This window comes from Oncorhynchus mykiss, chromosome 11, assembly GCF_057628025.1.
Source record: "Oncorhynchus mykiss isolate SJ-2025 chromosome 11, ASM5762802v1, whole genome shotgun sequence".
Classification (NCBI taxonomy): Eukaryota; Metazoa; Chordata; class Actinopteri; order Salmoniformes; family Salmonidae; genus Oncorhynchus; species Oncorhynchus mykiss.
Genome location: NC_143032.1, coordinates 150001 through 173785, shown reverse-complemented (window position 1 = coordinate 173785; position 23785 = coordinate 150001). Strand labels below are relative to the sequence as shown.

Here is a 23785-nt window from a genome sequence, read left to right as displayed (position 1 = left end):
TAATAGGATAATGTACCATTGGTATCGTATGGTAGGAGTTATAATAGGATAATGTACCATTGGTATCGTATGGTAGGAGTTATAATATGTACCATTGGTATCGTATGGTAGGAGTTATAATATGTACCATTGGTATTGTATGGGGTGGCAGGGTAGCCTAGTGGTTAGAGCGTTGGACTAGTAACCGGAAGGTTGCAAGTTCAAACCCCCGAGCTGACAAATCTGTCGTTCTGCCCCTGAACAGGCAGTTAACCCACAGTTCCTAGGCCGTCATTGAAAATAAGAATTTGTTCTTAACTGACTTAACTAACTGCCTAGTTAAATAAAGGTCAAATAAAATAAAATGGTAGGAGTTATAATAGGATAATATACAATTATTATATCATAGTAGTTCTAATTGGATAATGTACCATTGGTATCATATTGTAGGAGTTATGATAGGATAATGTACAATTGGTATAGTATGGTAGTAGTTATAATATTATGTAACATTGGAATACATGTACCATTGGTGTAGTATGGTAGTAGTTATAATAGTATAATGTACCACTGGTGTAGTATGGTAGTAGTTATAATAGTATAATGTACCATTGTTATAGTATGGTAGTCGTTGTAATAGGAAAATGTACAATTGGTATTATATCGTGGTAGTTATAATAGGATAATGTGTCATTGTTATAGTATGGTAGCAGTTATAATAGGACAATGTACCATTGGTATGGTCGTCGTTATATATGTACCATGTGTATGGCAGTAGTTATAATATGTAGTATGGTAGTAGTTACATGTACCATTGGTATGGTAGTAGTTATACTATGTACCATTTGTGTAGTATGGTAGTAGTTATAGTAGGATAATGTACCATTGGTATAGTATGGTAGTAGTTATAATATGAAAATGTACCATTGGTATGGTAGTAGTTATAATGCTATGTACCATTGATATAGTTGTAATATTATGTACCAATGGTGCATCATTATAGTCGTTATAATATGATAATGTACCATTGTTATTATATAGTGGTAGTTATAATAGGATAATGTACCATTGTTCTAGTATGGTAGTAGTTATACTATTATGTTACATTGGCATAGTATGGTAGTAGTTATACTAGGATAATGTACCATTGTTATAGTATGGTAGTTGTTATAATATTATGTACAATTGGCATAGTATGGTAGTAGTTATACTAGGATAATGTACCATTGGTATAGTATGGTAGTAGTTATACTAGGATAATGTACCATTGTTATAGTATGGTAGTTGTTATAATATTATGTACCATTGGTATAGTACGGTATTAGGTATAATATGATAATGTACCATTGGTATAGTATGGTAGTAGTTATAATAGGATAATGTACCATTGGTATAGTATGGTAGTAGTTATAATAGGGTACCATTGGTATAGTATGGTAGTAGTTATAATAGGATAATGTACCATTGGTATAGTATGGTAATAGGTATAATAGGATAATGTACCATTGGTATAGTATGGTAATAGGTATAATAGGATAATGTACCATTGGTATAGTATGGTAATAGGTATAATAGGATAATGTACCATTGGTATAGTATGGTAGTAGTTATAATAGGGCACCATTGGTATAGTATGGTAGTAGTTATAATAGGATAATGTACCATTGGTATAGTATGTTAATAGGTATAATAGGATAATGTACCATTGGTATAGTATTGTAGTAGTTATAATAGGATAATGTACCATTGTCCCTCTGCCTTTGATCTTGCGTCCAGACTTGGTGACTGACTGCTTCAGGTCATTGGGAAGGGAGGAGACCTCTGACTTAGTTCTGGAAATAACATGAACACAATTATAGACAAACAAACTGGAAGCCATTTGGTTTTCAGTTTAGGTCATTTTGAGGCTTAAATGGCTGGGGGCAGTATCGAGTAGCTTGGATGAATAAGGTGCCCAGAGTAAACTGCCTGCTACTCAGTCCCAGTTGCAAATATATGCACATTATTAGTATATTTGGATAGAAAACACACTGAAGTTTCTAAAAATGTTTGAATGATGTCTGTGAGTAAAACAGAACTCATATGGCAGGCAAAAACCTGAGAAAAAATCCAACCAGGAAGTGGGAAATCTGAGGTTGGTCGTTTTTCAACTCATTCCCTATTGAAGATACTGTGGGATATTGGTCATGATGCACTTCCTAGGGCTTCCACTAGATGTCAACAGTCTTTAGAAACTTGTTTGAGGCTTCTACTGTAAAGGAGGGGCTCATAAGGGCTCTTTGAGTCAGTGATCTGGCAGAGTGCCACAAGCTCGTGACGCTCGTTCAGATGAGGTAGCTCGCGTTCCATTGCTTTTCTACAGACAAAGGAATTCTCCGGTTGGAACATTATTGAAGATTTATGTTAAAAACATCCTAAAGATTGATTCTATACATCGTTTGACATGTTTCTATGGACTGTAATGGAACTTTGACATTTTGTCTGCTCCTAGTGAACGCGCTTCGTAACTTTGAATCCACATAAATTATGGATATTATCGAACAAATCAAACATTTATTGTGGAACTGGGATTCCTGGGAGTGCATTCTGATGAAGATCATCAAAGGTAAGGGAATATTTATAATGTTATTTCTGTTGACTGCACAATATGCGCTGGATCTGTTTGGCTCGTTGGGTCTCTGAGCGCCGTACTCAGATTATTGCATGGTTTGCTTTTTCCGTAAAGCTTTTTTGAAATCTGACATAGCGGTTGCATTAAGGAGAAGTGTATCTAAAGTTCCATGCATAACACTTGTATTTTCATCAACATTTATTATGAGAATTTCTGTAAATTGATGTGGTTCTGCAAAATCACCAGATGTTTTTGGAACTACTGAACATAACACGCCAATGTAAACTCTTTTTATAAAAATACACTGCTCAAAAAAATAAAGGGAACACTAAAATAACACATCCTAGATCTGAATGAATGAAATATTCTTATTAAATACTTTTTTCTTTACATAGTTGAATGTGCTGACAACAAAATTACACAAAAATTATCAATGGAAATCAAATTTATCAACCCAAAATCAAAACTCAAAATCAAAGTGGAAAGCCACACTCCAGGCTGATCCAACTTTGATGTAATGTCCTTAAAACAATTCAAAATGAGGCTCAGTAGTGTGTGTGGCCTCCACGTGCCTGTATGACCTCCCTACAATGCCTGGGCATGCTTCTGATGAGGTTGCGGATGGTCTCCTGAGGGATCTCCTCCCAGACCTGGACTAAAGCATCCGCCAACTCCTGGACAGTCTGTGGTGCAACGTGGCGTTGGTGGATGGAGCGAGACATGATGTCCCAGATGTGCTCAATTGGATTCAGGTCTGGGGAGCGGGCGGGCCAGTCCATAGCATCAATGCCTTCCTCTTGCAGGAACTGCTGACACACTCCAGCCACATGAGGTCTAGCATAGTCTTGCATTTGGAGGAACCAAGGGCCAACCGCACCAGCATATGGTCTCACAAGGGGTCTGAGGATCTCATCTCGGTACCTAATGGCAGTCAGGCTACCTCTGGTGAGCACATGGAGGGCTGTGCGGCACCCCAAAGAAATGCCACCCCACACCATGACTGACCCACCGCCAAACCGGTCATGCTGGAGGATGTTGCAGGCAGCAGAACGTTTTTCCACGGCGTCTCCAGACTCTGTCATGTCTGTCACGTGCTCATTGTGAACCTGCTTTCATCTGTGAAGAGCACAGGGCGCCAGTGGTGAATTTGCCAATCTTGGTGTTTTCTGGCAAATGCCAAACGTCCTGCACGGTGTTGGGCTGTAAGCACAACCCCCACCTGTGGACGTCGGGCCCTCATACCACCCTCATGGAGTCTGTTTCTGACCGTTTGAGCAGACACATGCACATTTGTGGCCTGCTGGAGGTCATTTTGCAGGGCTCTGGCAGTGCTCCTCCTGCTCCTCCTTGCACAAAGGCGGAGGTAGCGGTCCTGCTGCTGGGTTGTTGCTCTCCTACGGCCTCCTCCATGTCTCCTGATGTACTGGCCTGTCTCCTGGTAGCGTCTCCATGCTCTGGACACTACGCTGACAGACACAGCAAACCTTCAAGCCACAGCTCGCATCGATGTACCAACCTGGATGAGCTGCACTACCTGAGCCACTTGTGTGGGTTGTAGACTCCGCCTCATGCTTCCACTAGAGCGAAAGCACCGCCAGCATTCAAAAGTGACCAAAACATCAGCCAGGAAGCATGAGAAGGCAGGAACTGAGAAGTGAGAAGAACTCTCAGCCAGGAACTGAGAAGTGGTCTGTGGTCCCCACCTGCAGAACCACTCCTTTATTAGGGGTGTCTTGCTAATTGCCTATAATTTCCACCTGTTGTCTATTCCATTTGCACAACAGCATGTGACATTTATTGTCAATCAGTGTTGCTTCCTAAGTGGACAGTTTGATTTCACAGAAGTGTGATTGACTTGGAGTTACATTGTGTTGTTTAAGTGTTCCCTTTATTTTTTTGAGCAGTGTATAAACTTTATCGAACAAAACATACATGTTTTGTGTAAGATGAAGTCCTATGAGTGTCATCTGATGAAGATCATCAAAGGTTAGTGATTAATTCTCTCTCTATTTCTGATTTTTGTGACTCCTCTCTTTGGCTGGAAAAATGGCTGTGTTTTTCTGTGACTTGGCTCTGACCTAACACAATCGTTTGTGGTGCTTTCGACGTAAAGTCTATTTGAAATCGGACACTGTGGTGGGATTAACAAGAAGTGTATCTTTAAAATGTTGTGAAATACTTTTATGTTTGAGGAATTTTAATTATGGGATTTCTGTTGTTTTGAATTTGGCGCCCTGCACTTTCACTGGCTGTTGTCATATCTATCTTGTTAGCGGGATCTCAGCCTTAAGAAGTTAAAAAAGTTAATTAATGCCCCTTTTCAATGACAGGCATTTTTCAATTAACATTCCAGGTCAAGTGGTCAATTCTTGAGTTAAATTAGGTAACTACTGTATTAAACAAGATTATACTGAGCCTGAATTGGCCCAGGACTAGATTGATCCTAGATTAGATAAATCCGGGACTACATTGACCCTCTAGGGATGCAACACATGGTAGGATCAGAATCAAGAGACTGGCGTGTCTGGTTGGTCCTCCTGACCTGGCTGGTTAACAGGTTTAGTAACAGAGAGAGGGTTAGTATCAGAGATAGACTGACGTGTCTGGATGGTCCTTGTGACCCAGCTGGTTAACAGGGTTAGTAACAGAGAGAGGGTTAGTATCAGAGATAGACTCACGTGTCTGGTTGGTCCTCCTGACCCGGCTGGTCTCTCCTCAATAGGAAGCGGTTCTCAGGAACAGGAGGGATCTCCTCTGGACGAACTACTGGTTTCTCTCTCTTCAAACCACTCTGCTCCTTCCCTCCACCCTCCTCCTCCACAGCTACCGCCACCATCCCTCCATCCACAGGGCTGTGAGAAAATTATTGAGTGAGCAGCAACAAAAAACATACCAATTAAAAAAACATCACAACCGTGGAATGTAAACAGATTTGACACCTCAAATGTGCAGGACAGTTGCACATCATAATAAGCCCGAAATATCTTGTGAATAATTTAGCCGTATTGGTGTGAGGTAGTCCACAGTGAACCTCACCCCTTTAGACCAGGCTCCACCCTGTCAGTGTGACCCTCTCTCTTCACCTCCCTCTCTCTCCTCCTCTTCTTGGAGCGTTTGCTCTTGGAGTGTCTCTTTCGCCTGTGATGGTGGTGCTTCTCCTCAGATTCACTCCCAGACTCCAGAGAGGAGAACTGAGAGGAGCCAGGAGAACTGAGGGAGGAGTCTGCAGAATGCGACCGCCGCTTCCTCTTTCCTTCCAGAACTACAGAACACAGAGAGAGAGAGAGAGCGAGAGAGAGACAGAGAGACACACACACACACAGACAGAAACAGATAGAGTGAGTGAGAGAGACACACAGAGACAGAAACAGACAGAGTGAGTGAGAGACACAGCGAGAGAGAGAAACACAAACACACAGCGAGAGAGACAGACAGAGACACAGAACGAGAGATACAGCGAGAGAGAGACAGGTTCCAGAGTTCCAAATTGAGCAGCAGTTGCTGAAAAAAACGAGCTCCTATGGTTTTTTAGATTTAAGTACATTAGTGTGTGATGGGGGGGAGACAAAACAAGCAACAAAGATAAGCTTTTGAAGAAGTTACTATTTTTATAAAATTGTACAGTTATCTTAGCTAGCTGGATTGTTTACCAGTTGGTAAGCAGTTGATGGGACTCTCCTAAAATAAGCTAGGTAGCTAACTAATAGAAAGACAAAAGAACAGAAGACAAAGGACATTAAAGACACTAGAGACAGTAATACAAGAAACAATGCTGTTTTGGAAAAGGTAGGCTTCTATTGCAGCATTGTAGCCAACATCACCAGCGTTGCTATGGAAATTGTTTACCCACCAGACATCCAGACAGAGAAAGATAAGAAACGTTTCAAAGGATTGATGGGACAGAACCATGAATGTCTGTTTGCAGAGCTTACCAGTTACAAAACAAGAACCAATGGAATATTTAATAACAAACGAGGGCACGTATGAAGAAGGGTAATTTGCATCAGCCAAGGCTGTCAGATCAGCATTTTTGAAGAAGCTGACCAGAGCAACAGGTGTCAAGCTGTCAACTTCTACAATAATGGAATTGTATTGATACAAGGCAATGATTCAAGCCTCATGGCTTTTGAGAATATGTTTGCTACCCTAAAAGTAGAAGCTGAACTCATCTCAGAAGCTGAGGAAAAAGTAGAGGGAGATGACGTAGAAAAGCAGGCCCCAACAGCCTCTGTGACCCAGCAAGAAGCCCTCTACCTACCTCACCTGTAGCAGACAGAGCCAAGAACATGCCTAAAACACCAAGAACACCAGCTATGCAATGTTTCCACAACACCTTCTCTCTAGTCGAAGCAGAGGTCATAGAACTCAGAGAGAACAAGCTTCAAGAGGACACTGTCCAGAAACTAAAAGAAGAGATGAAACAGTTCAGGGAGGTGAGTGGAGCAAGAGCAGAGAGAGAGGTACATTGACACCTTCAATCAGCAGCTAGTCATTATGTTCTCTGCATCTAGAGAACATGTCCACAAACTTGGTACAACACAGGTAGAACCTGAGACCAGAGACCAGCACAACCAGCATAGCCACCACACAGCCTGATGACACTGCACCAGCCTCCCAGTCTGCCACAGCCCAGGTCAACCAACCAGCCTCCCAGTCTGTCACAGCCCAGGTCAACCAACCAGCCTCCCAGTCTGCTCCAGCCCAGGTCAACGGAGCACAGACTTACCAAGCTAGATCCACCTCAGGACAGCTCCACAAGGCCCGGCCCATCACACCACAGCTCTCCTAGACCCATCACACCACAGCTCTCCTAGACCCATCACACCACAGCTCTCCTAGACCCATCACACCACAGCTCTACAAGACCCATCACACCACAGCTCTCCTAGACCCATCACACCACAGCTCTACTAGACCCATCACAGCACAGCTCTACTAGACCCCATCACGACACAGCTCTACTAGACCCATCACAGCTCTACGAGACCCCATCACGACATAGCTCTACTAGACCCATCACAGCTCTACGAGACCCCATCACGACACAGCTCTACTAGACCCATCACAAAACAGTTCTACTAGACCACATCACAGCTCTACGAGACCCCATCACGACACAGCTCTACTTAATTGCCTACAGTCTGTAAGCTGTTAGTGTCTTAACGACCGTTCCACAGGTGCACATTCATTAATTGTTTATGGTTCATTGAACAAGCATGGGAAACAGTGTTTAAACCCTTTGCAATGAAGATCTGTGAAGTTATTTAGATTTTTATGAATTATCTTGAAAGACAGGGTCCTGAAAAAGGGACGTTTCTTTTTTTGCTGAGTTTAGTTGCGGAGAGTCCCTGTAATCCTAGATTCAGATCATTCTGGCGAGAAAAAACATCACCCAGACAGACCAGTCGTGTGAGAAACTCGTCATCAGTCAAACGGTCAGACAAGTGAAAAGGATGGCCAGTAAAGAACGTTAAGCTCGTCTCTCAATTCAAAAACACATGTCAATACTTTGCCCCTTGATAACCAGCGCACTTCTGTACGTTGTGAAAGTGTTACATGGTCGCTGTGCATATTATTGCATAGTGCAGAAAATACACGAGAGTTCAGGGGCCTTGCTTTAACAAAGTTAACCATTTTCACGGTACTGTCCAAAACGTCTTTCAAGCTGTCAGGCATTCCCTTGGCAGCAAGAGCCTCTCGGTGGATGCTGCAGTGTACCCAAGTCGTGTCGGGAGCAACTGCTTGCACACGTATTACTACTCCACTATGTCTCCCTGTCATGGCTTTTGCACCATCAGTACAGATAACAACACATCTTGACCACCAAAGTCCATTTGATGTCACAAAGCTGTCCAGTACTTTAAAAAGATCCTCTCCTGTTGTCCTGGTTTCTAGTGGTTTGCAGAAGAGGCTGTCTTCCTTAATTTACCCCCCATAAACGTAACAGACATATACAGTCAGAAGTTTACATACACCTTAGCCAAATACATTTAAACTCAGTTATTCACAATTCCTGACATTTAATCCTAGTAAAAATTCCCTGTCTTTGTTCAGTTAGGATCACCACTTTATTTTAAGAATCTGAAACGTCAGAATATTAGTTGAGAGAATGATTTATTTCAGCTTTTATTTATTCCATCACATTCTCAGTGGGTCAAAAGTCTACATACACTCAATTAGTATTTGGTAGCATTGCCTTTAAATTGTTTAACTTGGATCAAATGTGTCGGGTAGCCTCCCTCAAGCTTCCCACAATAATTTGGGTGAATTTACCCCCATTCCTCCTGACAGAGCTGGTGTAACAGTCAGGTTTGTAGGCCTCCTTGCTCGCACACTCCTTTTCAGTTCTGCCTACACATTTTCTATAGGATTGAGGTCAGGGCTTAGTGATGGCCACTCCAATACCGTAACTTTGTTGTCCTTAAGCCACTTTGCCACAACTTTGGAAGTATGCTTGGGGTCATTGTCCATTTGGAAAACCCATTTGCGACCAAGCTTTAACTCCCTAACTGATGTCTTGAGATGTTGCTTCAATATATCCACATAAATGTTCCATCCTCATGATGCCATCTATTTTGTGAAGTGCACCAGTCTCTCCTGCAGCAAAGCACCCCCACAACATGATGCTACATGTTCTTAGGCTTGCAAGCCTCCTCCTTTTTCCTCAAAACATAACGATGGTCATTATGGCCAAACACTTCTATTTTTGTACACTTCCTATTGACTCAAATTATGTCAATTAGCCTATCAGACACTTCTAATGCAATGACATCATTTTCTGGAATTTTCCAAGCTGTTTAAAGGCGCAGTCAACGTAGTGTATGTCAACTTCTGACCCTCTGGAATTGTGATACAGTGAATTCTAAGTTAAATAATCTGTCTGTAAACAATTGTTGATAAAATTACTTGTTAACAAGAAATTTGTGGAGGGGTTGAAAAACGAGTTAATGACTCCAACTCTAAGTGTATGTAAACTTCCAACCTCAACTGTACCACTTAATCCATAGTGAAAGACAAGACACTTCCATCAATGCAATAATTTAAAATTCCCAATATACAGTGCCTTGCGAAAGTATTCGGCCCCCTTGAACTTTGCGACCTTTTGCCACATTTCAGGCTTCAAACATAAAGATATAAAACTGTAGTTTTCTGTGAAGAATCAACAACAAGTGTGACACAATCATGAAGTGGAACGACATTTATTGGATATTTCAAACTTTTTTAACAAATCAAAAACTGAAAAATTGGACGTGCAAAATTATTCAGCCCCTTTACTTTCAGTGCAGCAAACTCTCTCCAGAAGTTCAGTGAGGATCTCTGAATGATCCAATGTTGACCTAAATGACTAATGATGATAAATACAATCCACCTGTGTGTAATCAAGTCTCCGTATAAATGCACCTGCACTGTGATAGTCTCAGAGGTCCGTTAAAAGCGCAGAGAGCATCATGAAGAACAAGGAACACACCAGGCAGGTCCAAGATACTGTTGTGAAGAAGTTTAAAGCCAGATTTGGATACAAAAAGATTTCCCAAGCTTTAAACATCCCAAGGAGCACTGTGCAAGCGATAATATTGAAATGGAAGGAGTATCAGACCACTGCAAATCTACCAAGACCTGGCCGTCCCTCTAAACTTTCAGCTCATACAAGGAGAAGACTGATCAGAGATGCAGCCAAGAGGGCCATGATCACTCTGGATGAACTGCAGAGATCTACAGCTGAGGTGGGAGACTCTGTCCATAGGACAACAATCAGTCGTATATTGCACAAATCTGGCCTTTATGGAAGAGTGGCAAGAAGAAAGCCATTTCTTAAAGATATCCATAAAAAGTGTTGTTTAAAGTTTGCCACAAGACACCTGGGAGACACACCAAACATGTGGAAGAAGGTGCTCTGGTCAGATGAAACCAAAATTGAACTTTTTGGCAACAATGCAAAACGTTATGTTTGGCGTAAAAGCAACACAGCTGAACACACCATCCCCACTGTCAAACATGGTGGTGGCAGCATCATGGTTTGGGCCTGCTTTTCTTCAGCAGGGACAGGGAAGATGGTTAAAATTGATGGGAAGATGGATGGAGCCAAATACAGGACCATTCTGGAAGAAAACCTGATGGAGTCTGCAAAAGACCTGAGACTGGGATGGAGATTTGTCTTCCAACAAGACAATGATCCAAAACATAAAGCAAAATCTACAATGGAATGGTTCAAAAATAAACATATCCAGGTGTTAGAATGGCCAAGTCAAAGTCCAGACCTGAATCCAATCGAGAATCTGTGGAAAGAACTGAAAACTGCTGTTCACAAATGCTCTCCATTCAACCTCACCGAGCTCGAGCTGTTTTGCAAGGAGGAATGGGAAAAAAATTCAGTCTCTCGATGTGCAAAACTGATAGACATACCCCAAGCGACTTACAGCTTTAATCGCAGCAAAAGGTGGCGCTACAAAGTATTAACTTAAGGGGGCTGAATAATTTTGCACGTCCAATTTTTCAGTTTTTGATTTGTTAAAAAAAGTTTGAAATATCCAATAAATGTCGTTCCACTTCATGATTGTGTCACACTTGTTGTTGATTCTTCACAAAAAAATACAGTTTTATATCTTTATGTTTGAAGCCTGAAATGTGGCAAAAGGTCGCAAAGTTCAAGGGGGCCGAATACTTTCGCAAGGCACTGTATATTGTTTTAAATATATAAAATACAGTGCCTTTGGAAAGTCCTTCTTTGGACACTGTGTTAACAACCCTCCAGGCAAGCTTCAATGCCATACAACTCTCCTTCCGTGGCCTCCAATTGCTTTTTAAATACAAGTAAAACTAAATGCATGTTCTTCAACCGATCGCTGCCTGCACCTGCCCGCCTGTCCAACATCACTACTCTGGACGGCTCTGACTTGGAATACGTGGACAACTACAAATACTTAGGTGTCTGGTTAGACTGTAAACTCTCCTTCCAGACCCACATCAAACATCTCCAATCCAAAGTTAAATCTAGAATTGGCTTCCTATTTCGCAACAAAGCATCCTTCACTCATGCTGCCAAACATACCCTTATAAAACTGACCATCCTACCAATCCTCGACTTCGGCGATGTCATTTACAAAATAGCCTCCAATACCCTACTCAACAAATTGGATGCAGTCTATCACAGTGCAATCCGTTTTGTCACCAAAGCCCCATATACTACCCACCATTGCGACCTGTACACTCTCGTTGGCTGGCCCTCGCTTCATACTCGTCGCCAAACCCACTGGCTCCAGGTCATCTACAAGACCCTGCTAGGTAAAGTCCCCCCTTATCTCAGCTCGCTGGTCACCATAGCATCACCCACCTGTAGCACGTGCTCCAGCAGGTATATCTCTCTGGTCACCCCCAAAACCAATTCTTTCTTTGGCCGCCTCTCCTTCCAGTTCTCTGCTGCCAATGACTGGAACGAACTACAAAAATCTCTGAAACTGGAAACACTTATCTCCCTCACTAGCTTTAAGCACCAACTGTCAGAGCAGCTCACAGATTACTGCACCTGTACATAGCCCACCTATAATTTAGCCCAAACAACTACCTCTTTCCCTACTGTATGTATTTTACTTATTTATTTATTTTGCTCCTTTGCACCCCATTATTTTTATTTCTACTTTTGCACATTCTTCCACTGCAAATCTACCATTCCAGTGTTTTACTTGCTATATTGTATTTACTTTGCCACCATGGCTTTTTTTTGCCTTTACCTCCCTTCTCACCTCATTTGCTCACATCATATATAGACTTGTTTATACTGTATTATTGACTGTATGTTTGTTTTACTCCATGTGTAACTCTGTGTCGTTGTATGTGTCGAACTGCTTTGCTTTATCTTGGCCAGGTCGCAATTGTAAATGAGAACTTGTTCTCAACTTGCCTACCTGGTTAAATAAAGGTGAAATTAAATAAAATAAGTATTCAGACCCTTTGACTTTTTTTCACATATTGTTAGGTTACAGCCTTATTCTAAAATTAACTTAATTGTTGTTTTTCTCATCAATCTACACACAATGCCCCAGAATGACAAAGCAAAAACAGGTTTAATTTTTTTGATTATGTAAAAAAAACTGAAATACCACATTTACATAAGTATTCTGACCATTTACTCAGTGCTTTGTTGAGTAAATGCAGAGTCAACTGTGGGAACTTGTATAGACAGGTGTGTGCCTTTCCAAATCAGATGGACTCCAATCAAATTGTACAAACATCTCAAAGATCAATGGAAATAGGATGCACCAGAGCTCAATTTCGAGTCTCATAGCAAAGGGTCAGAATACTTATGTATACGTTATTTCTGTTTTTATTTCTAAAAATCCGTTTTCGCTTTGTCATTATGAGGTATTGTGTAGATTGAGGAAATCCCTTTTAGAATAAGGCTGTAACTAACAAAATGTGGAAAAAGTCGGTCTGAATACTTTCCAAAGGTACTGTTTCTTTATAATTTCCCCCTACCATCCCTCCCCTAATTGGAGTGAACTAGTGAACACTACCACTTAGGCTTCTACTTCCATTTTATGGACACTATTTTACAATATATATATTTTGTTTGTTTTTAGTCCCATCCTTCAGCCCCACTCAGCCCCTCCCATTATCTCTGAACACCATCCAGTCCCATCCTTCAGCTCCACTCAACCCCTCCCATTATCTCTGAACACCATCCAGTCCCATCCTTCAGCTCCACTCAACCCCTCCCATTATCTCTGAACACCATCCAGTCCCATCCTTCAGCCCCACTCAGCCCCTCCCATTATCTCTGAACACCATCCAGTCCCATCCTTCAGCTACCCTCAACCCCTCCCATTATCTCTGAACACCATCCAGTCCCATCCTTCAGCTACCCTCAACCCCTCCCATTATCTCTGAACACCATCCAGTCCCATCCTTCAGCTACCCTCAACCCCTCCCATTATCTCTGAACACCATCCAGTCCCATCCTTCAGCTACCCTCAACCCCTCCCATTATCTCTGAACACCATCCAGTCCCATCCTTCAGCTACCCTCAACCCCTCCCATTATCTCTGAACACCATCCAGTCCCATCCTTCAGTTACCCTCAACCCCTCCCATTATCTCTGAACACCATCCAGTCCCATCCTTCAGCTACCCTCAACCCCTCCCATTATCTCTGAACACCATCCAGTCCCATCCTTCAGCTACCCTCAACCCCTCCCATTATCTCTGAACACCATCCAGTTTTGATTTCTATTTGCCATAGATTTTTTCAACTGTGCTGTGATGCTTCACAAAAGTTATGAGTAATATGTTTATGTTTGGAACATCAAATTGCAATAAAACCACAGTATCAAGTCGCAATACATATCGGATCGGCACTAAAGTGTCCTGTCCTTCTGGCCGCCCTGTCCGTCTGATAACAGAAGGACAGCTGTCAACTCCACAGCGATCACATCACTGAGCCTGACTGAATGGAGAGCAGGTTACCGCCCACCCAGCACCAACAGCCTGTTAGAAACACCACCAGCATCAAAATGTGATCCTCTTATGAGCTGTAAAATATGACCCAGATTCACTGAGACAACGAGCAGCACAGCCTCTGTATGAGCTGTAAAATATTACCCAGATTCACTGAGACATTGAGCAGCACAGCACTACCCTACGACCCCTTGTCAAAAGTAGTGCGATATAAAGGGAACAGAGAAAAAAGGCGGCTCTCTACTCAGAGGTTTGAACAACAACAATAATGCTGTATTTGGAATCTGGGATTAACATCTGAAAGTCCTTGCAGCTATTTGCCTGACCATGGCCATCTATATATCCTGAGTAGCATTAGACCTTAAAATTATTGGAATGTCTCCTTCATAGGGATGTGGTTTTATGTCACTTTATGTCTCTTGAACACTTGGTATGTATAATAACAACCTAGTTAAATAGGTACGTAGAATAACAGCAGGTTTTCAACTACCAGTCTGGAAGGCCCAAAAAATTGTCAAAGACTTCAGTCACCAAAGTCATAACCTTTTCTCTCTGCTATCGCACGGCAAGCGGTACCGGAGCGTCAAGTCCAGGTCCAAAAGGCTCTTTAACAGCTTCAACCCCCAAACCATAAAACTGCTGGACAACTAATCAAATGGCTACCTGGACTATTTACATTGACACCCCCCCCCCTCCATTTTGTTTTACACTGCTGCTACTCAGTGTTTATTATCTATGCATAGTCCCTTTACCCACCCCTACCTACACATACATATTACCTCGACTAACCTGTACCCCACACATTGACGCAGTACCGGTACCCCCTGTATATAGCCTCGGTATTGTTATTTTATTGTGTTACTAAATAAACTAAAGTATAAAATGAAAAGTAACTATTTTCTTAACTCTATTTTTGAGCTGCACTGTTGGTTAGGAGCTCGTAAGTAAGCATTTCATGGGAAGGTCTACACTTGTTGTATTCGGCTCATCTGACAAATACAATTTGATTTATGAACAAAAGGTTTTCAACATAACCCAGGGAGAATCAGGAATGTCTAGGCCCTTTTTTTCAATCTTTACTAACGACATGCCACTCTATGAACGCAGATGACAACACTATACACGTCAGCTACTACAGCAACTGAAATGACTGCAACCCTTAACAAAGAGCTGCAGTTAGTTTAAGAATGGGTGGCAAGGAATAAGTTAGTCTTAAATATATCAACAATTTAAACCATTGTATTTGGGACAAATCATGCACTAAACCTCAGATAAATCTTGTAAAAGATAATGTGGAAATGAGGTGACTAAATTACTTAGAGTAACCCTGGATGGTAAACTATCATGGTCAAAACATATTGATATATTGATACAACAGAGGCTAAGATGGGGAGAAGTCTGTCTGTAATAAAGCGCTGCTCTACCTTCTTAACAACACTAACAAGGCAGGTCCTACAGGCCCTAGTTTCTATCTTCTTAACAACACTTAACAACACCCTAGTTTTGTCGCACCTTGACTACTGTTCAGTCGTGTGGTCAGGTGCCACAAAAAAGGACTTAGGAAAATTGCAATTGGCTCAAAACAGGGCAGCACGGCTGGCCTTGGATGTACAGAGAGGTAATATTAATAATATGCTTGTCAATATATCCTGGCTCAAAGTGGAGTAGAGATGGACTTCATCACTACTTTTATTTATGAGAGGTATTGACATGTTGAATGCACCAAGCTGTCTGTCCAAACGACTGGCACACAGCTCAGACACCCATGCATACCCCACAAGACATGCCACCAGAGGTCTCTTTACAGTCCCCAAGTCCAGAACAGACTATGGGAGGTGCACAGTACTACATAGAGCCATGACTACATGGAACTCTATTCCACATCAAGCAAATGATAACGCAGTAGAATCAGATTTTAAAAAACAGCGGGGACTGTAAAGCAACACAAACACAGACACATGCATACACACACACGATAACATACGTTGAGCCAGTAACCAAAAGGTTGCTGGATCAAATCCCAGAGCTGACAAGGTAAACATCTCCTGTTCTGCCCATGAACAAGGCAGTTAACCCACTGTTCCCCGGTAGGCCGTCATTGTAAAAATATTTTTTTCTTAACTGACTTGCATAGTTTTAAAAAAAAGTTAAATACACACGAATGCATGGATTTTGTGTTGTAGATATGTGATAGTAGAGTTGGGGCCTGAGTGCACACAGTGTGTTGTGAATTCTGTAATGAATATATTGTTTTTAAAATTGTATAACTGCCTTCATGTTGCTGGACTCTAGGAAGAGTAGCTGCTGCCTTGGCAGGAACGAATGGGGATCCATAATAAACCCCAGGAAGAGTAGCTGCTGCCTTGGCAGGAACGAATGGGGATCCATAATAAACCCCAGGAAGAGTAGCTGCTGCCTTGGCAGGAACTAATGGGGATCCATATTAAACCCCAGAAAGAGAGGCTTCTGTCTTGGCAGGAACTAATGGGGATCCATTATAAATCCCAGGAAGAGTAGCTGCTGCCTTGACAGGAACTAATGGGGATCCATTATAAATCCCAGGAAGAGTAGCTGCTGCCTTGACAGGAACTAATGGGGATCCATAATAAACCCCAGAAAGAGTAGCTGCTGCCTTGACAGGAACTAAATGGGGATCCATTATAAATCCTAGGAAGAGTAGCTGCTGCCTTGACAGGAACTAATGGGGATCCATAATAAACCCCAGGAAGAGTAGCTGCTGCCTTGGCAGGAACGAATGGGGATCCATAATAAACCCCAGGAAGAGTAGCTGCTGCCTTGGCAGGAACTAATGGGGATCCATATTAAACCCCAGAAAGAGAGGCTTCTGTCTTGGCAGGAACTAATGGGGATCCATTATAAATCCCAGGAAGAGTAGCTGCTGCCTTGACAGGAACTAATGGGGATCCATTATAAATCCCAGGAAGAGTAGCTGCTGCCTTGACAGGAACTAATGGGGATCCATAATAAACCCCAGAAAGAGTAGCTGCTGCCTTGACAGGAACTAAATGGGGATCCATTATAAATCCTAGGAAGAGTAGCTGCTGCCTTGACAGGAACTAATGGGGATCCATAATAAACCCCAGGAAGAGTAGCTGCTGCCTTGGCAGGAACTAATGGGGATCCATAATAAAACCCAGGAAGAGTAGCTGCTGCCTTGGCAGGAACTAATGGGGATCCATTATAAATCCCAGGAAGAGTAGCTGCTGCCTTGGCAGGAACTAATGGGGATCCATAATAAATTCCAGGAAGAGTAGCTTCTGCCTTGACAGGAACTAATGGGGATCCATTATAAATCCCAGGAAGAGTAGCTGCTGCCTTGACAGGAACTAATGGGGATCCATTATAAACCCCAGAAAGAGTAGCTGCTGCCTTGGCAGGAACTAATGGGGATCCATTATAAATCCCAGGAAGAGTAGCTGCTGCCTTGGCAGGAACTAATGGGGATCCATAATAAAACCCAGGAAGAGTAGCTTCTGCCTTGGCAGGAACTAATGGGGATCCATTATAAATCCCAGGAAGAGTAGCTGCTGCCTTGGCAGGAACTAATGGGGATCCATAATAAAACCCAGGAAGAGTAGCTGCTGCCTTGGCAGGAACTAATGGGGATCCACAATAAATACAATACAAACTACCAGTCTAGTTAAATAGCTACAGGATAACACAAGAGTGAATGACAGATAAGTCACTCCATGGAGGGAGGGAGGGACTAGGCAGTGTGGTCCCTACCATCGTTGGCTGACTTAGTGATGAGCTGACCACAGTCCATAACCCTAACATCAGCGTACGGCCTGCTGGCTCCGTCCGTCTTCAGACCCTCAATCCTCTTGATCACCTCAAAGCCTGAGATGACCAGGCCAAACACCACATGGACCCTGCAGGGAGGAGAAAGGGTCAGAGAGGGGTGGAGAGGTTAGGGACCACAGTACCACAGCGAGGTTAGACACTGACAATAATACAACAGGGAGAGGTTAGGGCCAACCAAGATAGTTGTATTGATTAATTTTATGTGCCAAGTAAACCTTCTCTGGAGCTGCAAGGTAGTGAGACAAGACATACCCATCGAGATGAGGTGCTGTCTTGGTGGTTCTGTTCGAGGAATCCAACCAGGGTTACAGTCCAGTATGGCCCGGGCAGAGTTATGGAACACAGCGAGAAAGGAGGGAGAGAATGAGAGGACAGGTCACGGCAACCAAAACACAGGCAGAAACCATGGCCATTATTACATAGCATTTATTTGCAACATGTCTTTGAATTTATTTATTTTTAAGTAAAAAAATGTAATGACCAAGTATACTGGGCTTAAAGGAAGAGCTATAGTTGAAGTATTCTGCTATCAGGTGAGGACAGGTGTGTGTTGAGGTATTCTGTAATGAGGTGAGGACAGGTGTGTGTGTGTGTGTGTGTGTGTGTGTGTGTGTGTGTGTGTGTGTGTGTGTTTGTGTGTGTTGAGGTATTCTGCTATCAGGTGAGGACAGGTGTGTGTGTGTTGAGGTATTCTGTAATGAGGTGAGGACAGGTGTGTTGAGGTATTCTGCTATCAGGTGAGGACAGGTGTGTGTGTGTTGAGGTATTCTGTTATGAGGTGAGGACAGGTGTGTGTGTGTTGAGGTATTCTGTAATGAGGTGAGGACTGGTGTGTGTGTGTTGAGGTATTCTGTAATGAGGTGAGGACTGGTGTGTGTTGAGGTATTCTGCTATCAGGTGAGGACTGGTGTGTGTTGAGGTATTCTGTAATGAGGTGAGGACAGGTGTGTGTTGAGGTATTCTGTTATGAGGTGAGGACTGGTGTGTGTGTGTTGAGGTATTCTGTAATGAGGTGAGGACTGGTGTGTGTGTGTTGAGGTATTCTGTAATGAGGTGAGGACAGGTGTGTGTTGAGGTATTCTGTTATGAGGTGAGGACTGGTGTGTGTGTGTTGAGGTATTCTGTAATGAGGTGAGGACTGGTGTGTGTTGAGGTATTCTGTTATGAGGTGAGGACTGGTGTGTGTTGAGGTATTCTGTAATGAGGTGAGGACTGGTGTGTGTTGAGGTATTCTGTAATGAGGAGAGGACAGGTGTGTGTTGAGGTATTCTGTAATGAGGAGAGGACTGGTGTGTGTTGAGGTATTCTGTTATGAGGTGAGGACTGGTGTGTGTTGAGGTATTCTGTAATGAGGTGAGGACTGGTGTGTGTGTGTGTTGAGGTATTCTGTAATGAGGTGAGGACTGGTGTGTGTGTGTGTGTGTTGAGGTATTTTGTAATGAGGTGAGGACTGGTGTGTGTGTGTTGAGGTATTTTGTAATGAGGTGAGGACTGGTGTGTGTGTGTTGAGGTATTCTGTTATGAGGTGAGGACGGGTATGTGTTGAGGTATTTTATAATGAGGTGAGGACAGGTGTTGAGGTATTCTGTAATGAGGTGAGGACTGGTGTGTGTTGAGGTATTCTGTAATGAGGTGAGGACTGGTGTGTGTGTGTTGAGGTATTATGTTATGAGGTGAGGACAGGTGTGTGTGTGTTGAGGCATTCTGTAATGAGGTGAGGACAGGTGTGTGTGTTGAGGTATTTTGTAATGAGGTGAGGACTGGTGTGTGTGTGTTGAGGTATTCTGTTATGAGGTGAGGACAGGTATGTGTTGAGGTATTTTATAATGAGGTGAGGACAGGTGTTGAGGTATTCTGTAATGAGGTGAGGACTGGTGTGTGTTGAGGTATTCTGCTATCAGGTGAGGACAGGTGTGTGTTGAGGTATTCTGTAATGAGGTGAGGACTGGTGTGTGTGTGTGTGTTGAGGTATTCTGTAATGAGGTGAGGAGTGGTGTGTGTTGAGGTATTCTGCTATCAGGTGAGGACAGGTGTGTGTTGAGGTATTCTGTAATGAGGTGAGGACTGGTGTGTGTGTGTGTGTTGAGGTATTCTGTAATGAGGTGAGGACAGGTGTGTGTTGAGGTATTCTGTTATGAGGTGAGGACAGGTGTGTGTTGAGGTATTCTGTAATGAGGTGAGGACTGGTGTGTTTTGAGGTATTCTGTTATGAGGTGAGGACAGGTGTGTGTTGAGGTATTCTGTAATGAGGTGAGGACTGGTGTTTTGAGGTATTCTGCTATCAGGTGAGGACTGGTGTGTGTTGAGGTATTCTGTAATGAGGTGAGGACTGGTGTTTTGAGGTATTCTGCTATCAGGTGAGGACTGGTGTTGAGGTATTCTGGAGCCATGAACAACAGAACCTTTTGTGACAACACAGTCATTGTCATGCTATACCATCATGGCGAAATGTCAAATGACTCACTGTGCTCAATGTCAGAAGTAGACAATACATGTTCACACTACAATAATATATAATCTAGATGGATGTTCAAATGACTGCTGGCTCTGTTGTGTTGCTGCCCTGGTGCAGTAGAAAAGAGGCTGTGTTCATAGTGTACATTAAGTTACGGCCCTAGAAAATCCCTTTAATTTCTTGGCCTGATTCCATCTAGTTTTTCTCCAAATTCTGTTTCTTTGTTTAGTTTTTCCAGGTTTCCATTTTTCCGAAATGGTTCAGGTTTTCGCTCTCAAAATCACACTTTTTAGAATAGAAAAACAACCAAATTTGATGTTTTAAGTCCACAACCATCCTTAAACCACATCAGGAGACCCCTTTTGAGATCTGGGAAAAATTCTTTAACTCAACTGCGCACCAGCCAGAGACCGAATTTGCAAAACAAAACGGCCACTGGATTGAGGCAAATAATCATGATATTCTGCAAAGTAGTAGGTTACATTGTAATTAACATTCAATTGAGAAGTCATTACATTAGCATCATCGCTAACAGCTACTACAAAAAGTGGTAGACAAACGCGCACACAGACATTCCCGTGCTGTTGACTCTTCGTGTTTTACGATAATATGGGGAAAATAAATTACTTTTCTAATAAATGCAATACATTTAGTTGATGCATTTTTTAAATATTGTTGAATTCCATTTTAATTGTCTGGATTCCGTGATTGCATCCGCATTCTCCGCAGCATGGATTTTATAGGGCCCTACTAAGTTTAAAACAGACTAGTGAATGAGAGATAAAGACAGACAGACAGGAGAAGAGAGAAGAGAGAGAAACAGAAACAGCCCCGGAGACATATTACCTTGGAAGAGCACGATGACTTTCTGCAAATTTTACACAAAAATGGCAAGAGAAACATCGTAACTTATTTGTGGAAAAAAATAAGGAATCCATGTTTGTTTATTTCTGTGCATTAAAGCACATCGACTGACTGAAGGGGAGAAGGGTTGCAAAATTCAGACAAAATGATGCTATTTTGCAGTGCTTAGATTTGAAAACACAAATAGACAGGCCTCTATTCTGCAGTGCTTAGCCCTGACATAACACAAATAGACAGGCCTCTATTCTGCAGTGCTTAGCCCTAATATAATACATACAAGTTGAAGTCGGAAGTTTACAAACACTTAGGTTGGAGTCATTAAAAAACTCATTTTTCAACCAATCCACAAATTTCTTGTTAACAAAATATATAGTTTAGCCAAGTCGGTTAGGAGATCTACCGTGTGCATGACACAAGTAATTTTTCCAACAATTGTTTACAGGGAGATTATTTCACTTATAATTCACTGTATCACAATTCCAGTGGGTCAGAAGTTTACATACACTAAGTTGACTGTGCCATTAAACAGCTTGGAAAATTCAAGAAAATTATGTCATGGCTTTAGAAGCTTCTGGTAGGCTAATTGACATCATTTGAGTCAATTGGAGGTGAACCTGTAGATGTATTTCAAGGCCTACCTTCAATCTCAGAAAATCAAAAGAAATCAGCCAAGACCTCTGAAAAAATTGTATACCTCCACAAGTCTGGAAATTGCTCCCAAGGATGAATCAAACACCTGACGGTACCACGTTCATCTGTACAAACAATAGCACGCAAGTATAAACTACATGGGACCACGCAGCCGTCATACCGCTCAGGAAGGAGACGCGTTCTGTCTCCTATACTTTGGTGCGAACAGTGCAAATCAATCCCAGAACAGCAAAGGACCTTGTGAAGATGCTGGAGGAAACGGGTACAAAAGTATAAAGAGTCCTATATCGACATAATCTGAAAGACCGCTCAGCAAGGAAGAAGCTACTGCTCCAAAACTGGCATAAAAAAGCCAGACTACGGTTTGCAACTGCACATGGGGACAAAGATTGTACTTTTTGGAGAAATGTCCTCTGGTCTGATGAAACAAAAATAGAACTGTTTGGCCATAATGACCATTGTTATGTTTAGAGGAAAAGGGGGGAGGCTTGCAAGCCAAAGAACATCATCCCAACAGTGAAGCACGGGGGTGGCAGCATCATGGGCGGCAGGGTAGCCTAGTGGTTAGAGCGTTCGAATCCCCAAGCTGACAAGGTACAAATCTGTCGTTCTGCCCCTGAACAGGCAGTTAACCCACTGTTCCTAGGCCGTCATTGAAAATAAGAATTTGTTCTTAACTGACTTGCCTAGTAAAATAAAGGTAAAATAAATAAAAAATGTTGTGGGGGTGCTTTGCTGCAGGAGGGACTGGTGCACTTCACAAAATAGATGGCATCATGAGGTAGGAAGCTTGTGGAAGGCTACCCGAAACGTTTGACCCAAGTTAAACAATTTAAAGGCAATGCTACCAAATACTAATTGAGTGTATGTAAACTTCTGACCCACTGGGAATGTGATGAAAGAAATAAAAGCTGAAATAAATCAATCATTCTCTCTACCATTATTCTGACATTTCACATTCTTAAAATAAAGTGGTGATCTTTACTGACCTAAGACAGGGAATTTTTGCTAGGATTAAATGTCAGAAATTGTGAAAAACTGAGTTTAAATCTATTTGGCTACGGTGTATGTAAACTTCCGACTTCACCTGTATATAGCCCTGGCATAATACACAGACAGGACTCAGATAAACAGCAAAACAAATGAGCTGAACCTGGAATTAACCTCAGCTACAGAGGGATATGCCATCTCATGTACAAACCTGTGTGGAAACCTATCAACCAGAAAGCTTAGTAAATGTTATGACACTATCATGAATTTCTACTCACATGAAGAATTGGGACCCGTTGGTGTGTTTGCCGCGGTTGGCCATGGACAACAGGAAAGCTCGGTCGTGTTTGAGAATAAAGTTCTCGTCTATTTGAGAGAGAGAGAGGCAGGGACAATCTGTGAGATTTACACCTCTCACTGTCTGTGGTGGAGGTGGTGAGAGAGAGGGATAGAGATGGATAGAGGGAGTGAGATGGATAGAGGGAGTGAGAGGGACAGAGAGAGAGGGATAATAGAGGAATGGAAAAAGGAATAGAGAGAAAGGGATAGAGAGAGGGATTGAGAGAGAGAAGGGGATCGAGAGAGAGAGAGAAGGGGATCGAGAGAGAGAGGGATAGAGAGAGGGATAGAGAGAGGGGGAAAGAGAGAGAGGGATAGAGACAGCGAGAGAGGGATAGAGACAGCGAGAGAGAGAGAGAGAGCGAGAGAGCGAGAGGGAGAAAGAGAGGGATAGAGAGAGAGGGATAGAGAGAGAGGGATAGAGAGAGAGGGATAGTGAGAGAGGGATAGAGAGAAGGGGATAGAGAGAGAGAAGGGGATCGAGAGAGAGAGAGAGAGAGGGATAGAGAGAGGGATAGAGAGAGAGGGATAGAGAGAGAGGGATAGAGAGAGAGGGATAGAGAGAGAGGGACAGAGAGAGAGGGATAGAGAGAGAGGGATAGAGAGAGAGGGACAGAGAGA

General features: G+C 42.5%; 1 protein-coding gene across 5 annotated transcripts in view; it reads right to left on the bottom strand.

The window, feature by feature from the left end:
- nktr (natural killer cell triggering receptor) overlaps positions 1 to 23785 on the bottom strand; it is an 87198-nt gene that overhangs the window by 21160 nt on the left and 42253 nt on the right. For 4 of the 5 annotated variants that reach the window (XM_036934656.2, XM_090189200.1, XM_090189199.1 and 1 more), the window contains 6 exons: positions 23104 to 23191; positions 18118 to 18147; positions 17788 to 17933; positions 5627 to 5852; positions 5269 to 5442; positions 1724 to 1811 (listed from right to left, as the gene is read on the bottom strand). In XM_036934656.2, the coding sequence (XP_036790551.2) occupies positions 1724 to 1811; positions 5269 to 5442; positions 5627 to 5852; positions 17788 to 17933; positions 18118 to 18147; positions 23104 to 23191 (752 nt within the window). Of the gene's footprint in view, positions 1 to 1723; positions 1812 to 5268; positions 5443 to 5626; positions 5853 to 17787; positions 17934 to 18117; positions 18148 to 21166; positions 21189 to 23103; positions 23192 to 23785 lie in introns of all 5 variants that reach the window. The other variant, XM_090189202.1, reaches the window with a different exon arrangement.